Genomic DNA, 17,097 nt, shown 5'->3' with positions numbered 1-17,097 from the left:
CAATAAGAACAAAGTCACTTTTAATGACGCTCTGCTGTTCTGACAGCAGCTGAGTGGCTATCACAGTCGATGTGTCTCGACTTGACTGTTTATTTTATGTATGTGAAAAATAACCAATCCAGGTTCTCCGGTTGAACTGCATGCTCTGATTTCCATTGGACCACAAACGCACCACAACCGTCATAGTGTCTGTCACTGTTAGCAAAATCACACAGCAACACACACATAAACTGAATATGTGCCAATGCAGCACAATCAGACCGACAGAGCATAACATTTCAAGATTCTCCGATTCTCCATGCATGCACGATTAGCAAGTGGCTGACCAGGCCTTGCGCGAACTGACCAGTGGTTTGGCGATCCTGTTTACAATGCGCTCCGTAATTAATAGTGGACAATCCCACGGCACAACTGAACATCTCTCACGGCACACCAGTGTGCCGCGGCACAGTGGTTGGGAAACACTGATATACAGTATAAGCTACACAACAAAATGATGAATAACAACACTTTTGAAATCAGAGATGAGTAAAAACAGATATTTGAAAAAGATGCATGATAATAAAACTTGATCAATATCTCTATTTTTTAAAAGTGAAGACAATTTGCAATTTTAGTATCGACAAGTTGATGCACAATTTGTCTTTGCGGGCCACATAAAATGATGTGGTGGGCCGTATCTGGCCCCCGGGCCTTGAGTTTGACACCTGTGTTCTAATGTTAGGTAATCATCATATTTTATAGCAGCCTTTCAAATTCATCTACTCTTACTTCTGATTTTCATACTCTGTCACATAGAATGAATGTAATAAATATGTTTACATACAATCCAGTACTCTATATTTTATCACTGCACTGTTATGGTTGCAGTACTGCACTTTATCATACTGGGAATATTTTCTCGAGTAATTTTGTTTCAATTTCAGACTGTAAATGTCTACTTACTGTTAATCTCAATGATGACTAAGCCTATGGGTGAGTGAGTGTTTATTGTCTATTGCCAAATGCAATACACCTGTCAATCCATGCACTGTTGGCTCACCTTTCCCCTATTTAGAAAAGCCAGTAAAGGCTGTTTGAGCAGGATGGTGAGAGTTGCACTCAAGATAACCTAACCAGATAGTGGAAGACAAGTATTGTGTTGCGTAACAGTAAATAAAAACAACCTAAATGGTTGTGGATACAAAACATAATTAGCTCAAAACTCGGGGTCCCAGTTTGAGTACCAGTGCCTTAATGAAAAGATGAGGAACATTTAAATTGTATCCTCTGGCTCTATGGAAAAATATAAATGATAAATGTTATTTAGCATCATTAGTACAATTTGAACTGCAATTGATGCGTCTAAGAGTTATCATCGTCTCACGAAGCCTTTTCGCGAATTGTTTTCAGTTCGTAAATATGTAAAAATAAATTCTATCACATCAACGTACGTTTTTAATAGTAATTAAACTACTCATTTATTATTATATTACAAGGATCGCTCACCGTACAGGACGATAACATGTCTCGCCGCCATCTTGCTGCTACGGATCGCCCAAAGGGGACAAAAATAACGAATGCACGCGCTTTGCAATAGTTCATTGCAATCTATTAGTTTACCACTCAGTGTCACTAAATACCACAAAATATCCCTTTCAAGTAATTATTAAATAATAATTAAGCAAGCTAAGAGTTTTAGAAACTGCTTTTGTGCCAATACTGCTGAGTTGTGATGAGAAAGTGCAAGTGTTTCATATGTAAACAAAACATTAGACATTGAAAGTTCATTTTAATATACTTTATTGACAAATTTATTGCAAGAGTATGTAAATGTTACATGAGCAACAGATTCAACGAGATCTTTGAAAACTGTTCTACATTTGATGTCATAAATATGGATAGCAATCAAAGTGGTAATACTCCTTCCAAACAGGTTGGGAGTGTTTTATGCTGGTTCAGACCTCAGTGGTTCCTTAAAATTGGTAAGTAAAGGGGAGGTCGATTTCAAGCCTTCCATTTGTGAGTTTCACCTGAGCATCCGGTGACACTTGGGTCAGGCGCTCAAAAACAGTTGAGTTGACTTGATCGACTACCTTAATGAACATATCAAAAATGGAATCATATGCGTTGGAGAGCTGCTCCATATCAAAGGCAGAGATCTTGTAAAAAACAACCTTAATGGCTGTCACAATCCTGCGATAGATGTCATTGATTTGCAGGAACACTTCATCAAAATAGTCAGACTTGATTGAGTCAACAAACTCCAGAGATTTAGCAACAATAGCTGTCTGGGTCTCACTCATTTTCTCCAGCATTGTTTCAAAACTCTCCATATTCTTCAAAGAGGCCACTAGTCCATTCATGGTATTGTTAACATACATTTTCACATCTTCAAAGATCTGACCCATAGTAGCTACATCACCCAATGGCATGGTAACTTTCACGGTGCTGATTTTCTCAACAAATGAGTTGTAGTATATCTCCATGTTCTGATAAATCATCTGGATCAGTTTGTCCAGAGCAATCGCAATGCTGGTGGTCACCTTCTTCAAGACCTCGGGAAGAGTGGTCATTTCGTCAGACCCGGGTAGTTTGAACTTGGTCTCCCTCAAGAACCTGACGATAGCATCAGTGACAACCTGGATGTTTTGCTGGCACTGGACGATGGTGTTTCTGAAGAAGACTGACAGTTGGCTCATCTGGATATCGTAGTTGATGGCGGCGTCATAGATCTCGACCATGCGGTCAACAACAACATTCTTCAACTTCTCCATGTTGCTCGTGATCTGATACTTGCGAAGGAATTCCGTGAAGGTAGAGATGATGGAAGGGAGTCGCAGCTTCAGTTCAGAGAGCATCATTTTAGGTGCCTCTGTGTTGTACACAATTTGGAGGTTCATTCTATTGTCGTCCTTGGGAGATGATTTGATGACGAAGATGTCAACATCAGCCTCTGGTGCGGACTGTCAAAAAGAACGCAAAAGACATCAGCGAAAGCGATTTTTCCAATTTGTAAAACCGTCAGGTTAGTCAACTCACAGGATAACGGCCGTAGACTCTTGCATTAAATTGAGAGGGCATCTTGCCATTCATCTGCAACCCCAGAAAGCCGACAGATGGAACAGATAGCGAGGCGCTAAGAACATCTCTGCGAGCAGTATAGCGGAGGTTGACATCAGTGAACGTTGGGCTGGTGATGTCTACATTGAGGGTCTGGCGAGAAACACTGAAAAGAAGAGGAGGCATTTTAAAAATGAACTCTTGTGATTGGATGAGAACAAAGTCTGAGATCATCTCACCTCGTGCCTTGGTCAATGACATGGTTGGCATCCACGTTGATGTCGGCATGTTTCAGGGCGAGCTTGTTCATCACGTTCAAGTCAGCATTCTCAAAGTTCACAGTTGAGGAAGCTGTTGGGCGAAAGGTTTGGTGGTATTCAGTATTTGAAAATATACATCTTAGTATACAAAAGGAATGTCGTCAACTCACCATCCATATCATAATCCAAGATGACATAAGCGGAGGTGGCAGAAGATTTAAAGGCGCCTTTGAAGACTGGAGCATCTCCCTCCAGGAGTACATCGAAATTTGAGGTGTACAGTGGGCTGATGAACTTGCCGATGGTGGAGATCTTCTGTTTGGCCATCGTGACATCGGCCACAGTTTTGTCCAAGATGGTGAAATCACCCAATGTGCTTGGCTGTGACAGATTGATCTCAAAATCAGCAGTCAAAGATGAGACCGGTGCTATATCTAAGGTAGCCTGAGCAAAATGCTTCCCGTTGGTGTTGAAACTGAACAGGTTGATCTCGTTGTTGCTCGTGTGCTTCAGCATCGCGTAGATGCGACTGAAGGAGCCTTGGAAAGACAGATTGTCGCTTAAATCAAAGTTGATCACTTTGGTGGTGCCGTGGTTAAGCTTGACGTCGGCGATGACCTTGGAGGTGGAGCGCAGGCCATTAATCAAGAACAGGTTTACGTCACTATCCAGGACTCCCAGTACGACGTAGTCATCAAGCACCGTGCCGTCCACGTTCCCCTTCGTGAAAGCCTCAACGGAAATGTCTTCAGCGGTTCCCTCCAGCTTCAGGCTGTATTCGGTGCTTGCTTTTCCGACAGCCTTGATCACGGGAATGTTGAAATCACTCTTGATGTTCACCGTGGAGTGAGCCTTGGCTTTGGATTTGGTGTCCGCAACCAGATTCTGGTTCACTTCCAAGCTCAGTATAGGGAGAGAAATCCGTCCGACGGTGGCCACGGAGGTAGCGGCTTCCAGAGTCTCCATGCTCACACTGAAGGTGCTGTCATGAGTGCCTTCAATGTGTCGATTCTCCAGGGATAAAGAATTGGCCAACTTGATTCCTCTTTTGGTGGTCAGGCTGGCGGTACCATCGAGTTTGGCTTTCAAGCTCTCAAACACGGAGGCGGTTGTAGCTCCCAGACGGAATACAAGATCATCTGCGGCGTAAAGTCCGGTATTGGCGTTCACGTTGATGACGGCAGACTTGAAGGACAGCTCCGTGATCAGGTCACCCACAGGGGGGATCTCGATGACGTTCATTATAACAGCGATGGGAGCAGCCTGCTTTTTCTGGTAAACAATCTTGGCATCTAGGTTGACATTTTGCTCGGTAGAAACCAGGAGGCGTTTCAGTCCCATCAGCTCGTACAAGTTCACGTCACTTATCTCCGGGGTACGGAGGTCGACAAAGGGGATTTCCATGCCAGGAATGCGAATGGGGGTAGTGAGGAAGTCCAGATTGACATTACCGTCCATGGCGATGAAGACGCCAGCCTCATTTCCGTTGTTGTCAGCAGTGAAGTTGTAGGTCATCACACCTTGATTGAGACGAGCCATATAAATTGTGTTCATCTTCTGGTTTTTGGGTGTCAAGGTGGCAGAATAATCGTTCTGGAAGTCAAACTTAGCAGTGGGCGCTCCGGAGATTGTAACCCTGCTATTGATTTTGTTTTGGATGTCAGCGTTAAACTCGTAAGGATGGGCGACAACGTGCATGCCGTTGGAGAGGATTCCTCTCACCAAGCCGGTCAATTCCGTATCATGATTTGCTTTCAGCTCAGCCTTCATGTTATTGAAGTTGACATGTCCAGAAGCGGAGATCACACTGTTCTTAATAATTGGAGCCTTCAACTCATTGAGGACATTAAACTTGTAGAGCAGAGGGCTAGCTTCAGATGTTAGCTGCTGTTTCATCGTCAAGGCTTTGGAGTCCGTGTTGCCAGAGAAGGTCAGCGTGGCCAAGCTCGGGCTGAGGGACAAAAACAGGTTGCTGACGTGGTCAGCCTCCTGAGCAACAGACTTGCCAACATTGTCGACGGTCAAAGTGAAGGTGAAGCCCTCTTGGCGGATGATCGCTTTATGGTTCATGGTGGCATCATTGTTGATATTGACGACTGGAAGGTCCACAAGATGTTTGTACTTTGTCTCGAGAGAGGCAGTCATCCCTTCTTCCATCGCAATAAAAGCAATGTTTGCAATGTCAGCGTTGTAGATGGGAGTGTTTACTTTCACTCCAGTCTTGGCTTGGGCCTGGCCGGAGAAACCGTAGAGCGCCAGTGAGGCTTGGTGGTCAACGGCAAGAGCACGATGGTTGATCTTGAAGGTCTCGGCGAGGACAACACGGCTCATTTTTGGAAGAGCAAGTTGAGCGGTCGAGTCGATTTTGTAATTCAGGATTTCCAAGATGGGCGATGTGCCTTGAGAAGTGAGGATGGCTTTGAATTGGGGTGTCGTGACTTTCTCGGTGGAGTTTTGGAACTCAGCAGATGTCTTCAAAGTGTAGATGGGAGTATTAAATCGAAGCTCGCCAGAGAGTTTGCCAAAGCAAGGGATGATAATTTCACTTGGGATGGTTGGAAGTGTCATGTCAGGAAGCGAGAGAGACTCGACAAGCTTATCTACAGGGAAGTATGGGAGAGTGGGGAACGAGATCTCGGGAAGAGTTATTTCGGAGAAGTCGATCTCAGGCATGGAAGGCAAGAAGCTCAGGTTGAGGTCTCCAAAGAAAGCATCGATGTCAATCATTTTGTAATTGATATTCAAGATGAAATCAATCATTTCCATGATTTTCTGCTTGATGTCCTCAAAGGAAATGGTGGTGGCTTTGATAGTATGGAAGCGCAGGATGGTGAACTCGGGGATATCCAGCTGTGTGGGAATTTCAAACTTCTGAAGTTTCTCCATGTTGAAGTTCATGGATGGAACCACGAGGTCGGTGAGCGGAAGGGTGAAGGACGGAGTCTTCAGCTCGCATTTCTTCAGTTCGCTCGTCAGCCCATCAAAGATTTGCTGAATCTCACCGATGATCTTTTGGTCTGGGAAGACTGATTTCATACTTTCGATCATATTACTGCAGATGCGAATGACATTGGCCATAGTTCTCCTGTATTTCTTGCTCACTGACTTCAGGAATGAGGGAACCTCAAAATTGAAGTTCAATTGTATAACATCTTTGACGTGATTGAAAACTCTCTTAATATCTTCCAACATAGCCGTCGGGTCCATCAGTTCCTTCACAGATGAAATCAATTCTGCAACTCGGATTTCCCTCAGACGATCCATAGATCCTTTGACTGAGGTTAAAACGACATTGGCGAAATCTTTGACAGCTTCCAATTTCATGGGGATTTCAAGAGCCTTGATTAGATCATTAACATAAACCGTGGAGCCTGCGGTGACTCCGTTAACGTAATCCACGTAGTCATTATAATCCAGTGATGTCATCAACTGCATGATTGACTCAATAAAGGACTTGAGGTCTTGAATCATGTCCTTAACTTGGTTGGATTTCATGTTGTCAATCACCACCTGGGAGAAGTGCTGGAATTTAGCCGGGATGTCGGCGTCCCTGACCATCCTGCCGACTGTGTTGATGGTTTCTTCGACCTTAAACTGCTTTAGGACCTCCACTAGTTTTTCCAAAACGATTTGGGCCTTTTTGTCCACTTCAAGCTTCACAATGAACTCTCTTATGTTGGCGGATAATGTGTTGATTCTGTCAAAGATCTTGAGATCCTGAATCTGCTCGCTTATGTCATTGAATACCCTAATTGTAGCCTGGCTCAAATCGTTGAGGATCTCATTAATGTCCACGAATGCAACAAAGTCCTTCATGTCGGCAAAGTAGGTCGTAATATCAAACTTCTCAACTATGCGATGTATGAAATTCAGCAAATAATTCAGCTCGGAGAGGATTTGGTATTCATTGTCAATAATCTGCAGGAATTCCACACTGGTGCCTCTCAATTGTTCCAAGTCTATCTCCCGGATCATCGTCCTCGTGGTGTCAATAAGATACAGAAGCATTCTCTTAATGTCATACCTATCATTGATGGCATTCACCAGTTCCTCGATCTTTGTCGTGATGGTTTCTGACAGTTTGCTATCAATAATGATCTGCTCCAACATGGTATAATAGCGTTGAAGGAAAACGGTGACGTCATTGATGACTTTCTCAAAATTAGATCTCAGGTTTCTGAAAGCAGCATCCATATCTTCCATGGCAATCAGATATTTTGGGGCCAGATCACTGAAGTAGTCTTTCAACTGAATGGCTTTGCCTTCGATGTCAAGTTGAGCAACAAACTCGCCGACTCGCTGAGGAAGCGCTTCAAGTTTTTCCCTGATCTCCTCGTTCCTGATGAAGTCCTGAATCATTTCAGCAACTTGGACAATGGTGTCTTTGATACCTTCCACGAAGAAAGGCACATTTTCCAACAGAGGCAACTGAATGATGTGACAGTTTGTGTTCTTGTCGTACTTGAGGAAACCTGAGACACCAAATTCCTGGTTGTCTGGGGATTGCGTGTTGATGATGTTGGTGAGGATATTAGAAGAGAATCCCATGCCAGTTCCCTCAGGCGTGTTGTAAACATTCATATCTTGATTAAAGGCATGATTGTTGATTTTTGACTTAAGACTAACCATGGCCTTCTGTTCATTGGTAGAAAGAACGGCATCCATCTTGTTGTCCAATGTTGTCACCAGAGAGACGCCGTTGTCAAGTGTGTGGCTGACTGAGGCTCTGCATTCATGTGAGCTGGCAAAAGCCAAGGGTTGTGCCCTCATGAGGAACTTCCCGTAGAGCTGAGCGCTGTGCTTTCCATACATCACCACGTCTCCGTCGGCATTGAAAATGGCGTCGAGGTTGAAGTCGAAAGGAACGACGCTGGAACGGAGGGTATGGTCAAAGCGCAAAAGCTGCGAGTTGAAGCGAGCTTCGTTGCTAAACTTGGCGCCCAGACCGACGATGACAAGCTCTGAGGAATGGCTCATGTAGGTTCCAAAAAGATTTCCAGTTGTGCTGCATTTTGCGTTGGCAGACATGTCAGCATAGTTCATCTGATAGCTGTGCTTGATCTCCGACTCATCGTAGGTCGTTTTCAGGGTTCCCGTCACGTCCATCTTGTAAGACCCTACCTGGAACTGAGCGTCATTGATGATGTTGGCGCTGAGAAGCTTCAGGTCGTTGTTGACCTTGGCGAATGCCGTGTAGGGTGTCAGGTCGACGGCAACATCGTGTTTATAAGAGGCGTACCCGCTAGCTTGGGCTTTAGCCTTGGAATTTAAGGTAAGGCTAGAAATCGTCATGGTCACATCGTTGCCGTTATCGAACTTGAAGTCAAACAACGCAGCCTTGTTAGTCATGGCCAGAGTTGCTTTTGTGAAGTCCAGGCCAGCGTTGAAGGTGTTTTCCAGAGACAGAGGACTCTCAAGAGTGTTTGATCCACTTGTGCTCAAGCCGTTCTTGTCCAAGGTCAAGGAAGCTTTGTGCGTGGCCGTGTTCTGAAGAAGCTTGATGAGGGCATCGCTGTTTACACTCAGACCGTTGACATCAAAAGAGGAAGTGAGCAGGGAGTAGATCTGATCTTCAAAGCGATCTCCATTCGTTTCCACTCTCAGAGCTAGTTTTCCGGCGCCAGCAGAGGCTTCAACCTTGTTGTTGAGCTTCATACCAAGAGCAAGAGCACTTGAATGGCACTTCAGAGACAGGTTACTGTCTGCGAAAGAAAGCTCAGCAGTATGCGTCAAGGTGTCTTCAAAGACATTGGTGTTGGAAACAACCAGCAAGTCACCATCAGCCAAGGTTGCCGTGATTCGGTTTTTAGCCCGAACGAGAGTAGAGTTCAATTCAACCAAAGATTCGATCTTGGCGTTTGGTTGGAATGGAGTAACCTGGAAAGTCTGAGTTGAAACAGTCTTGGCGTCGATGGGTCCGGCCTTGAACGTTCCTTTCAGGTTGCTATCAATGGTGATCTTCTCAGTGTCAATTGCAGTCAGAGACTTGTGCTCCATGTCAACATTCAGGCTAAACGGGCTGGTGGCGTCAATCTTGGTATACGATTGCAGGTAAATTTTATCGGTGATGGGGATAGCTTCTGCAAAAGTGACACTGAAGTCGAGGAACTTGTGGGAAAATGAACCTTTCATCTCGGCCTTCAGTGAATCAGTGGCGGCCAACATTCCAGAACCTTCATAAAACAAAATTCAGAGTCGTTAAAAAACTCCTTTCACGTAAAATACCACAAATTCCAAATACCTTGCATCTTGACCGAGAGGATTTCAAATGGCGAAGTTCCTTTGATGTCAAACTTGGTAGAGTAACTCGGAGCATCCACGTCATCTTTGCCGGCTGCCACGGAGGCATCCATGTCATACAGGTTGCTCTTCATCTCTGTGGAAACTTCAGCTTTGCCAAAGAGAGGAACACTAAAAGTGAAGCTCTCTGGGAAAACCATCTCTGGGATTGGGATCTCCATGGAGACGATCTCCACTCCAAACTTGGGCAGAGACAGGTGAGGTGTTGTTAAGACTGGTGGGAAGTTGAGCTCCTTGGTTGACTTTCCTCCAAGAGGGAGCGGGAAGGTGATGGTGTAGCGGTCTTTGTTGAAGTAGTACACGGCTTTGGTTTCACTGTTGAAAATACAAAAGTCAAACATTTTGAACATTTCGGAGGAACCAAATAATATTTCAAACTTACGTGTTCAGGAACAGTGACTCCGGCATGGAAATCTCAGGCATATCTGGAACTCTGAAGTTCTGAAGATACGGGATCTCAGCGCCATACTTCTCCACGTAGTTGTTTGTAGCCTAAGTGACAAAGGGATTAATTTCCAAAAATAGTACCACATTCAAACCACAAGACTTGGATCTCATACCTCCCCAAACTTCTTGAAGATGTGAGCAACCTTCATGTCAGTCTGTCCTACCTCCATGTCAAGAAGTTCTTGTGTGTACTTTTCAACCATATCAGATAATGGTACAAAGGAGACCTTGGTGTTCATGTCAGATTTGAACTCAACCTCAACCTTACTGTCATCTGGATAACAGAGAACACAAATGGAAACATTTCAAGACATGCAGAAGAAGATTCAAATTAAAAAATATATTACCGTATTTCATTTCCAGCTCCTGTTTGGACACAGCATCCATGATCTTCACGTCACTCTCGAGTTTCACTTCCAGTTCGTCCTCTCGCTCCACGTTAGCCGTGACTGAGGCATCAAGGTTGAGTGTGGGGACCAAAAGCTGAATTTGAAGCATCCCTTCCTTCATCATCTCAAGCCTGAAAGAAACACCAAAGAATCAGTCAAATCTCCACGACACATTTGTTCCTCTATGAGTTCCTCTATAATTCTTACTTGGCTCGACCAATGAGGGAAAGCTGAGGGATGTTTTTGTTGAGAAGATCCAGATAGATGGTTCCTTTGCCTTTGGTATCGACATCAACAACACCCAGCCTCAATCCTGCTTCCACGTCATAGTCCGGAATCTGGATGTCAGTGGTGAGCACGTGCTTCTTTCTGTTGTATTTCACGATTGCTCGGGCTTCCGTGGGCTCTGCGCCTGTTATTGTCCATCCGAGTCCATAACGTCACGTCATGAAATTTTACGAGAAGTATATTTAGTGTGATGTTACCTTCAGCTCTCAGAACAAACTTGACAGAGTCGACCTCGTCTGCTTCCATCAGCAGCTCGTAGGCAAGAGTGGCAGTGTACTCAGTGACGTCACCGGTAGGATGGAGCTCCAGTGCAAAGCTAATAAAATTCACAATATTAGTTAAATTAAATTAAATTAAATTAAATTAAATTAAATTAAATTAAATTAAATTAAATTAAATTAAATTAGGATGGAGCTCCAGTGCAAAGCTAATAAAATTCATAAAATAAAATAAAATAAAATAAAATAAAATAAATTAATTTAAATTAAATTAAATTAAATTAAAAAATAATAACAAAAAATAATAATTAAAACAATGTAGTTTTGTGTGTTTTCTCACTTGCTGTCACCGGTGAATGGAAAGTAGGGAGCAGTCTCTTGGGAGTAAGCATCGATGTACTGAAGAGCAGTGCAGTATTTCATCCCAGCGAAAGCGGGTGTGCATTTGTTGACATCGATTTTCTTTGCCGCCCTTGGGGTGAGGGGCACCCCGTTGAGGTCGTTCACTGCCACCAGCGTGTTTCTAAATTTTAAACACAGAGAGGAGTTCAAATAAAATGTTCCACTTCTAACCTTGCCGGGGGGGTTTTCTCTATCTTACGTCATTTTGATGAGCTTGGTCGGGCTCGTTGGAGCAGGGATGGTCAGCTTGACGTGGTCAGGTCCCATCGAGATCTTGGCCTGAAGGCCGCTCTCGTGGAAGAAGTTGGTGTGCATCTCCATTCCAGAGTTGAGATACTCGGGAATGTAGGAACCGACGTGGGTTTTGAACTCAATGCCAGCAGAGGGCATGAAAGCTACTTCACTCTGTTAGATGAACCAAAAAATGTTCAGTAATGATAACGTGACTCAAAAAACACATTTGGCAAATATTCACCATATCACGGGCGATCTTCAGTCCACCCTTGATACCGGGGGTGAAGGTTCCGGACAATGTGAATTTCAACGGAACACCAGTGAGAGTTGGCAGGAAAAAGTCGTTGTCCATGAAGATGTAGTGGGCAAAGATGGTGTTGTCAGCCTTTGTCATCAGTCCCTTCAAGAGCTGTGCAAATACAAGTCCGATTTAAATCACACATTTTGTTTTGGTTCTCCATTTGCGTTCCTTACATCAGCGGGGAACATCTTGAACATGCTCTCAGCCATCAAGGCAGCAGAGCGCATCAGAGCTTCCGCGTCGGTGGTTTTAAGATAACCCAGTTCGTTTCCGAACAATCTCAGATACATCATGGCTTCTGGAGACTTTGTGGCCTGCAGTTTCTTCATCAACATGTTGAGGTTCTGTCCAATTTCTTGTATCAAGTTCTGCGAGAGCTAAACACAGATGTTTGGATGAAGTCATTGTTTGATGCAATCAATGAGTCAAATCAAATACCAGTTTCTTCATCTCAGCATCCTTCAAACCAGGAATGAAGCGCTGGACAATTTCACGGACTGCCTGCACGTTATCTGAGACAAAGTACATGGTCTTCATGGCGGTGTCGGGGAAGAATCCGGCGTCGCTAAACAGTGCGTCAACCGTCGGTTCAAATCCTTTCCCCTCGATACCGATCTGGAATATTGATACACGAGTTAACTTTAAACTCACTCGGATGTTCTTCTCAGAATCTTTACCTCCATCATGTCGATGTCAAAGCCGAACGCGTCAAGCGTCATTTCCAACATGGCTTCCTTGGGCAGGTAGCTGGTGCTTTCGAAGATCATGTTTCCTTCGACAGAACCCATCTGGTAGTTACGTGAGAACTTGGTGGGGCTCATGATGGGTCCAATCTCATTGTCCTGGATGGCGTCACGAATCTTTTGTCTGAGTCTTCACGAGAGAACAAAGATATCATTTGACTTCGACGATGACAACAACAAAATAAATATACAACTTACTCTTCGGTTTTAGGCTCCGTTGAAGACAGGATGTTGGTAATGTGGGACACCACGAAGCTCTTGAATTGGGTGTCTTGCTCCGTGGGCAAGGCGGTGGCCAAACGAACCAACTCGCTCGGCATGGGGTTCTTCATGAGAACGAGATATGCGGCGATTCGCTTTTGCAGGGGGCTGCCGTTGTCCAAAACCACCTGGATGAGAATCTCTCTGGCCTGTGACAAAAAAAATCGAATTAGCAAGGATGAGATTGAAAGCATCTTAAACATCAGCACTTACCTCATCTGAGATGGGAGTCAGTCGGTAAACCTGGATGGCAGCTTGCTGCACCGCCAGAGAAGCTTCCGGTTGGTTCACACATTGCATCACTGAAGCTCTGAGTGCGGGACTCGCCGGCACAACAGCGGGAGCCATGTTGCCAATAACCTAAAACCGACAAAGTTATTTTATCGAATGAAGATTTAAAAATTAGCCATTTTGGTGAATTAGCTACCCTCAATGTCAGGAAAGTGTTTTCGTCATCTCCGGTGCAGTCGCCCAAATGACCAGCCAAGAACTCAGCGACAGAGCGAATCTCAGGGATGACTTTTCCTTCGCTTTTGTAAAATCTGATATCAAGAAAAACACGGTTAGCGTCTTTGAATCCCATTTGAGAGGTCACCTAAAGTTAACCTATCTTACCTCTTGACGACATTGCTCAGTCCGTACATGATGGGCTTGCTAGGCTTGTACTTGACCATTTCGAGCATGTCGTTGATCAGCAAGGCGGAAGGATTGGAAACGAGTCCCAAAGCAAAAACGGTGGCGTCGACTTCGACTGCCGTCGTCTGGAAGCTCCTGAGGATCTGCATGATGGCACTGCTGCACTCTGGAGTTCCGCACTGGGCCAGAACTTGGTAGGTCAGGACGCGAGACACGACGAGAGCCTCGGGAACGGCGCTGTTCAGGGTTTCCGTCTTCATTCCGCGGACCATGGTGACGATCTGATGGAAGAGGTGTGCCCTCTTCTCGCCTTCGGTTTCTGGCAGATCGGCCAGCTCGCTCAGCAGATCCAGATAAGCGTCTTTGTCCTGGGAAAATGTCTTGTGCTCCACAGTGTCCATATGAAGACCCTGGGTCTTGTCACCTGTGACACACCATCATCATTTTGGAAATCAGAGGTTTTATTTCGAAGGTGGAAATTAAAATCGTCGATTTACCGTGATCAAAGACTCTGTCGTTTGAGGTAGAAACTTCCACGAGGGTCAGTTCTTGTTTCCCGACATTTCTAACTCCATATTCACCCCTGAAATTGTTAAGTGTCACTTTAGGAACTAGAGTAAGACAGAAAATATGTTTTTGAGGGAATTTCAGATTTACTTGTGGGAGAATGGGATCAGGATGTGCTTCTCTGTGCACGAGCCGGAGGTCATGTGCTTCTTCTCGTTGTCAAACTTGTAGTTGCAGGTCTGAGAGCTTCTGATCAGCTTGGAAAGAGGGTATTGCTAAAAAAAGAAATAGTTTGTGACCGAGAGATTCCTTCAATTTGAAATCTTTTGATTGTCTTACCATGCCAGAGATGAGCGCCAAGGGGCTGGTGTAATCTCTCACTGGGACAAATCGGTCACATGTGGACAAGTCCCGGTCCAGGCTGATGTCAGTTGCAATGTCCTCTCTAGCATTGATGGTGTAGTAGGTCTTGCACATGCCGTGGATGGTTGGCTAAAAATGCAAAAGGTAATAAATGAATCATACTCGCTGTTGTTGCTTAAAGATTTTTCCAAATGAAATATTATTGTACCATATTCTTGTTCTTGTCCTCTTCCATCAAAGGCACAGCCAGAGCTGAGATGATTCCTCTCTTGATGTTCAGCGTGGTTGTCGTCTCACCTTCCTCAGGGTACAGTTTCACATCATAGACACCTTCGACTACAACCTTCAGAGGATATCTAAAAGATACAAGAACTAGGTCAACTCTTGTTTTATTCGACAATATCGGTTGACTGTGTTGGAAAATACGTGGTACCTTTCCATTTCGGCGGAAAAGGCATCCGAGCTGGGGGCAGCGGCGTACGTGGGCTTGCCATCTGTGTCCATGGCAATGACTTCACTCAGGGCACAGCCGGTGGTGCGTACGATGAAGCTGCATGTCTGGGGAACTTCGATTTCAACCTGTGATACATGACCCATGTCAATTTTTTGTCACGGCATATTTAAAGTTATGAAACTGTACCTTGCATGTTGCCCTGGGTCCGTTCTGGACCTCCGAGGCTCCGTTGACAGCATTGAGAGATTCAGCTACGTATTGGTATTCGTACTTGTGGAGCGTCTTGTACCTTTTGGCCACTAGGGGGAAAAAACTTGGTAAGACCTTCATTGTTGTTGTGTGATAAAATTGTACAGTAATCTTATCACAACTTACGCAGACAACTTGGCTGATCTTCATTTTGTGCAACTTTAAAAGAGAAAAATTGTTAGAAGTGGCTTAGATGCATAAGAACATTTAAACATATTTTAATCCACTGTAATGTAAAGACATTTAAATAAAATAATACAAATAAAATGTAAAAAAAAATTGCATTGTTATGAATTTAACATTTCGAAAACTGTTAATAGCACTATTATTTGTTTGGAATGCAGATCTAACAACACTATGCGTAAAATTAAATTAAAAGAGAAAAATTGTTAGAAGTGGCTTAGATGCATAAGAACATTTAAACATATTTTAATCCACTGTAATGTAAAGACATTTAAATAAAATAATACAAATAAAATGTAAAAAAAAATTGCATTGTTATGAATTTAACATTTTGAAAACTGTTAATAGCACTATTATTTGTTTGGATTGCAGATCTAACAACACTATGTGTAAAATTAAATTAAAAGAGAAAAATTGTTAGAAGTGGCTTAGATGCATAAGAACATTTAAACATATTTTAATCCACTGTAATGTAAAGACATTTAAATAAAATAAAACAAATACAATTTAAAAAAAATATTGCATTGTTATGAATTTAACATTTTGAAAACTGTTAATAGCACTATTATTTGTTTGGATTGCAGATCTAACAACACTATGCGTAAAATTAAATTTAAAATTCAGACTACGAAACACTCTAAATTGAAAGCAACAAGCAAAGAACACCTCTCGGAAATACTCACCAGCCAAGGCCGATGTGCTGAGGATCAGCAGAAGGCAGAGCTTTGAGTCCCTCATGATGGGCTCGAAAAGCTCAATCCCTTCAGACTTTTGCGAGTACTCAAACGAGACTGAGCTGTCCGGATCTTCGCGAGTCTTTTATAGAACACTTACTGGGAGGAACGCTCAAAGTCCACTGTGACCTGCAGTGTGGAGGGCCAAAGGGAAAAGGTTTGAAAGGATACTCGTTGTTCGAAGCAAAAGCTTACAACGCAGATTATCTAGAATCGTTACCCTCACTCAACTGTTTGATCGTATCAAGACAAGTCACTGACTTCAAGTTATTTGCTTGGTTTTCGAATTCAATGTCCGTGCTTGACCAAGATGGGTCAAATGTTGTTTCTACTATAAGACGAACAGTTTCAAACCAATTTAATTGGATTCAATCTGCTGTCAAGTTAAAATAAAAAATAAAAAAATGCAAGCATTATGAATTAAATTAATTAGGAATTATAAAATTGCAAAAACAATTATCCCACACACGCAATCGACTCACATATTTAAAAAAACAACTTTCAAAACCCGCGGTCACATATGACAAAAAGAAATAAAACAATTTTAGTACCGCCAGCATTTTACCTTGCTCTTCTGTTGCTGCTCCGGCTGCCACTAACTCAACATGAAAACAGTCCCCCTAATTCAATACTAGCCGGATAATGAACTTTGATCGACAAATATTCAAAGGTTCTACTAAGGCTTTATTTGCTCTTCAAGCAAACAAACAAACATTTTAACTCAAGGCTGACTTGTTTTTTTTGCAACTTCGTTCTCAGTCTGGAAGCATATTTGTCATTATATCAATATATGTATTGACCGACACGTGCACAGTTCGTATCGAAGCGGTTTCGGGTGGTGGAGGCCCCTCGAACTCACTCAAACACTAAGCTACCTTTCTCTCAGCGATTCAATCAGGAAACCAATCACACTATCGACCGTTTTTTTGCATCTTAAATCATTACACGTTGCTCTAACTGTAAAATACTTGATCTACAGTCGTCTATTTTCATGACCTAATTGACGTACCTGAGGCCTGTTAGCAAATTATTGGTCAATCTCGATAGGGCAAACATTGGCTGAAAGTCCAGACACAAGCGAGTCAT

At 43.4% G+C, this 17,097-nt stretch overlaps 1 protein-coding gene across 1 annotated transcript; it reads right to left on the bottom strand.

The window, feature by feature from the left end:
- Positions 1 to 1,765: 1,765 nt before the first annotated feature.
- apobb.1 (apolipoprotein Bb, tandem duplicate 1) lies at positions 1,766 to 16,624 on the bottom strand. Its single transcript, XM_037244262.1, has 29 exons — positions 16,577 to 16,624; positions 15,961 to 16,140; positions 15,221 to 15,253; positions 15,032 to 15,144; positions 14,825 to 14,970; positions 14,600 to 14,747; positions 14,368 to 14,520; positions 14,179 to 14,303; positions 14,019 to 14,104; positions 13,501 to 13,945; positions 13,313 to 13,427; positions 13,099 to 13,245; positions 12,823 to 13,034; positions 12,559 to 12,754; positions 12,320 to 12,496; positions 12,055 to 12,258; positions 11,822 to 11,989; positions 11,546 to 11,751; positions 11,285 to 11,467; positions 10,924 to 11,042; positions 10,646 to 10,850; positions 10,397 to 10,569; positions 10,163 to 10,323; positions 9,985 to 10,094; positions 9,544 to 9,917; positions 3,473 to 9,475; positions 3,282 to 3,393; positions 3,022 to 3,208; positions 1,766 to 2,945 (listed from the first exon to the last, which is right to left on the bottom strand). The coding sequence occupies exons 2-29, from the start codon at positions 16,013 to 16,015 to the stop codon at positions 1,956 to 1,958; spliced, it is 11,346 nt and encodes a 3,781-aa protein (XP_037100157.1). The 5' UTR covers positions 16,016 to 16,140; positions 16,577 to 16,624; the 3' UTR covers positions 1,766 to 1,955.
- Between the last annotated feature and the right edge of the window lie 473 nt (positions 16,625 to 17,097).

Source organism: Syngnathus acus, chromosome 24 (genome assembly GCF_901709675.1).
Source record: "Syngnathus acus chromosome 24, fSynAcu1.2, whole genome shotgun sequence".
Lineage (NCBI taxonomy): Eukaryota > Metazoa > Chordata > Actinopteri > Syngnathiformes > Syngnathidae > Syngnathus > Syngnathus acus.
This window is presented reverse-complemented; position numbering and strand designations above follow the sequence as displayed.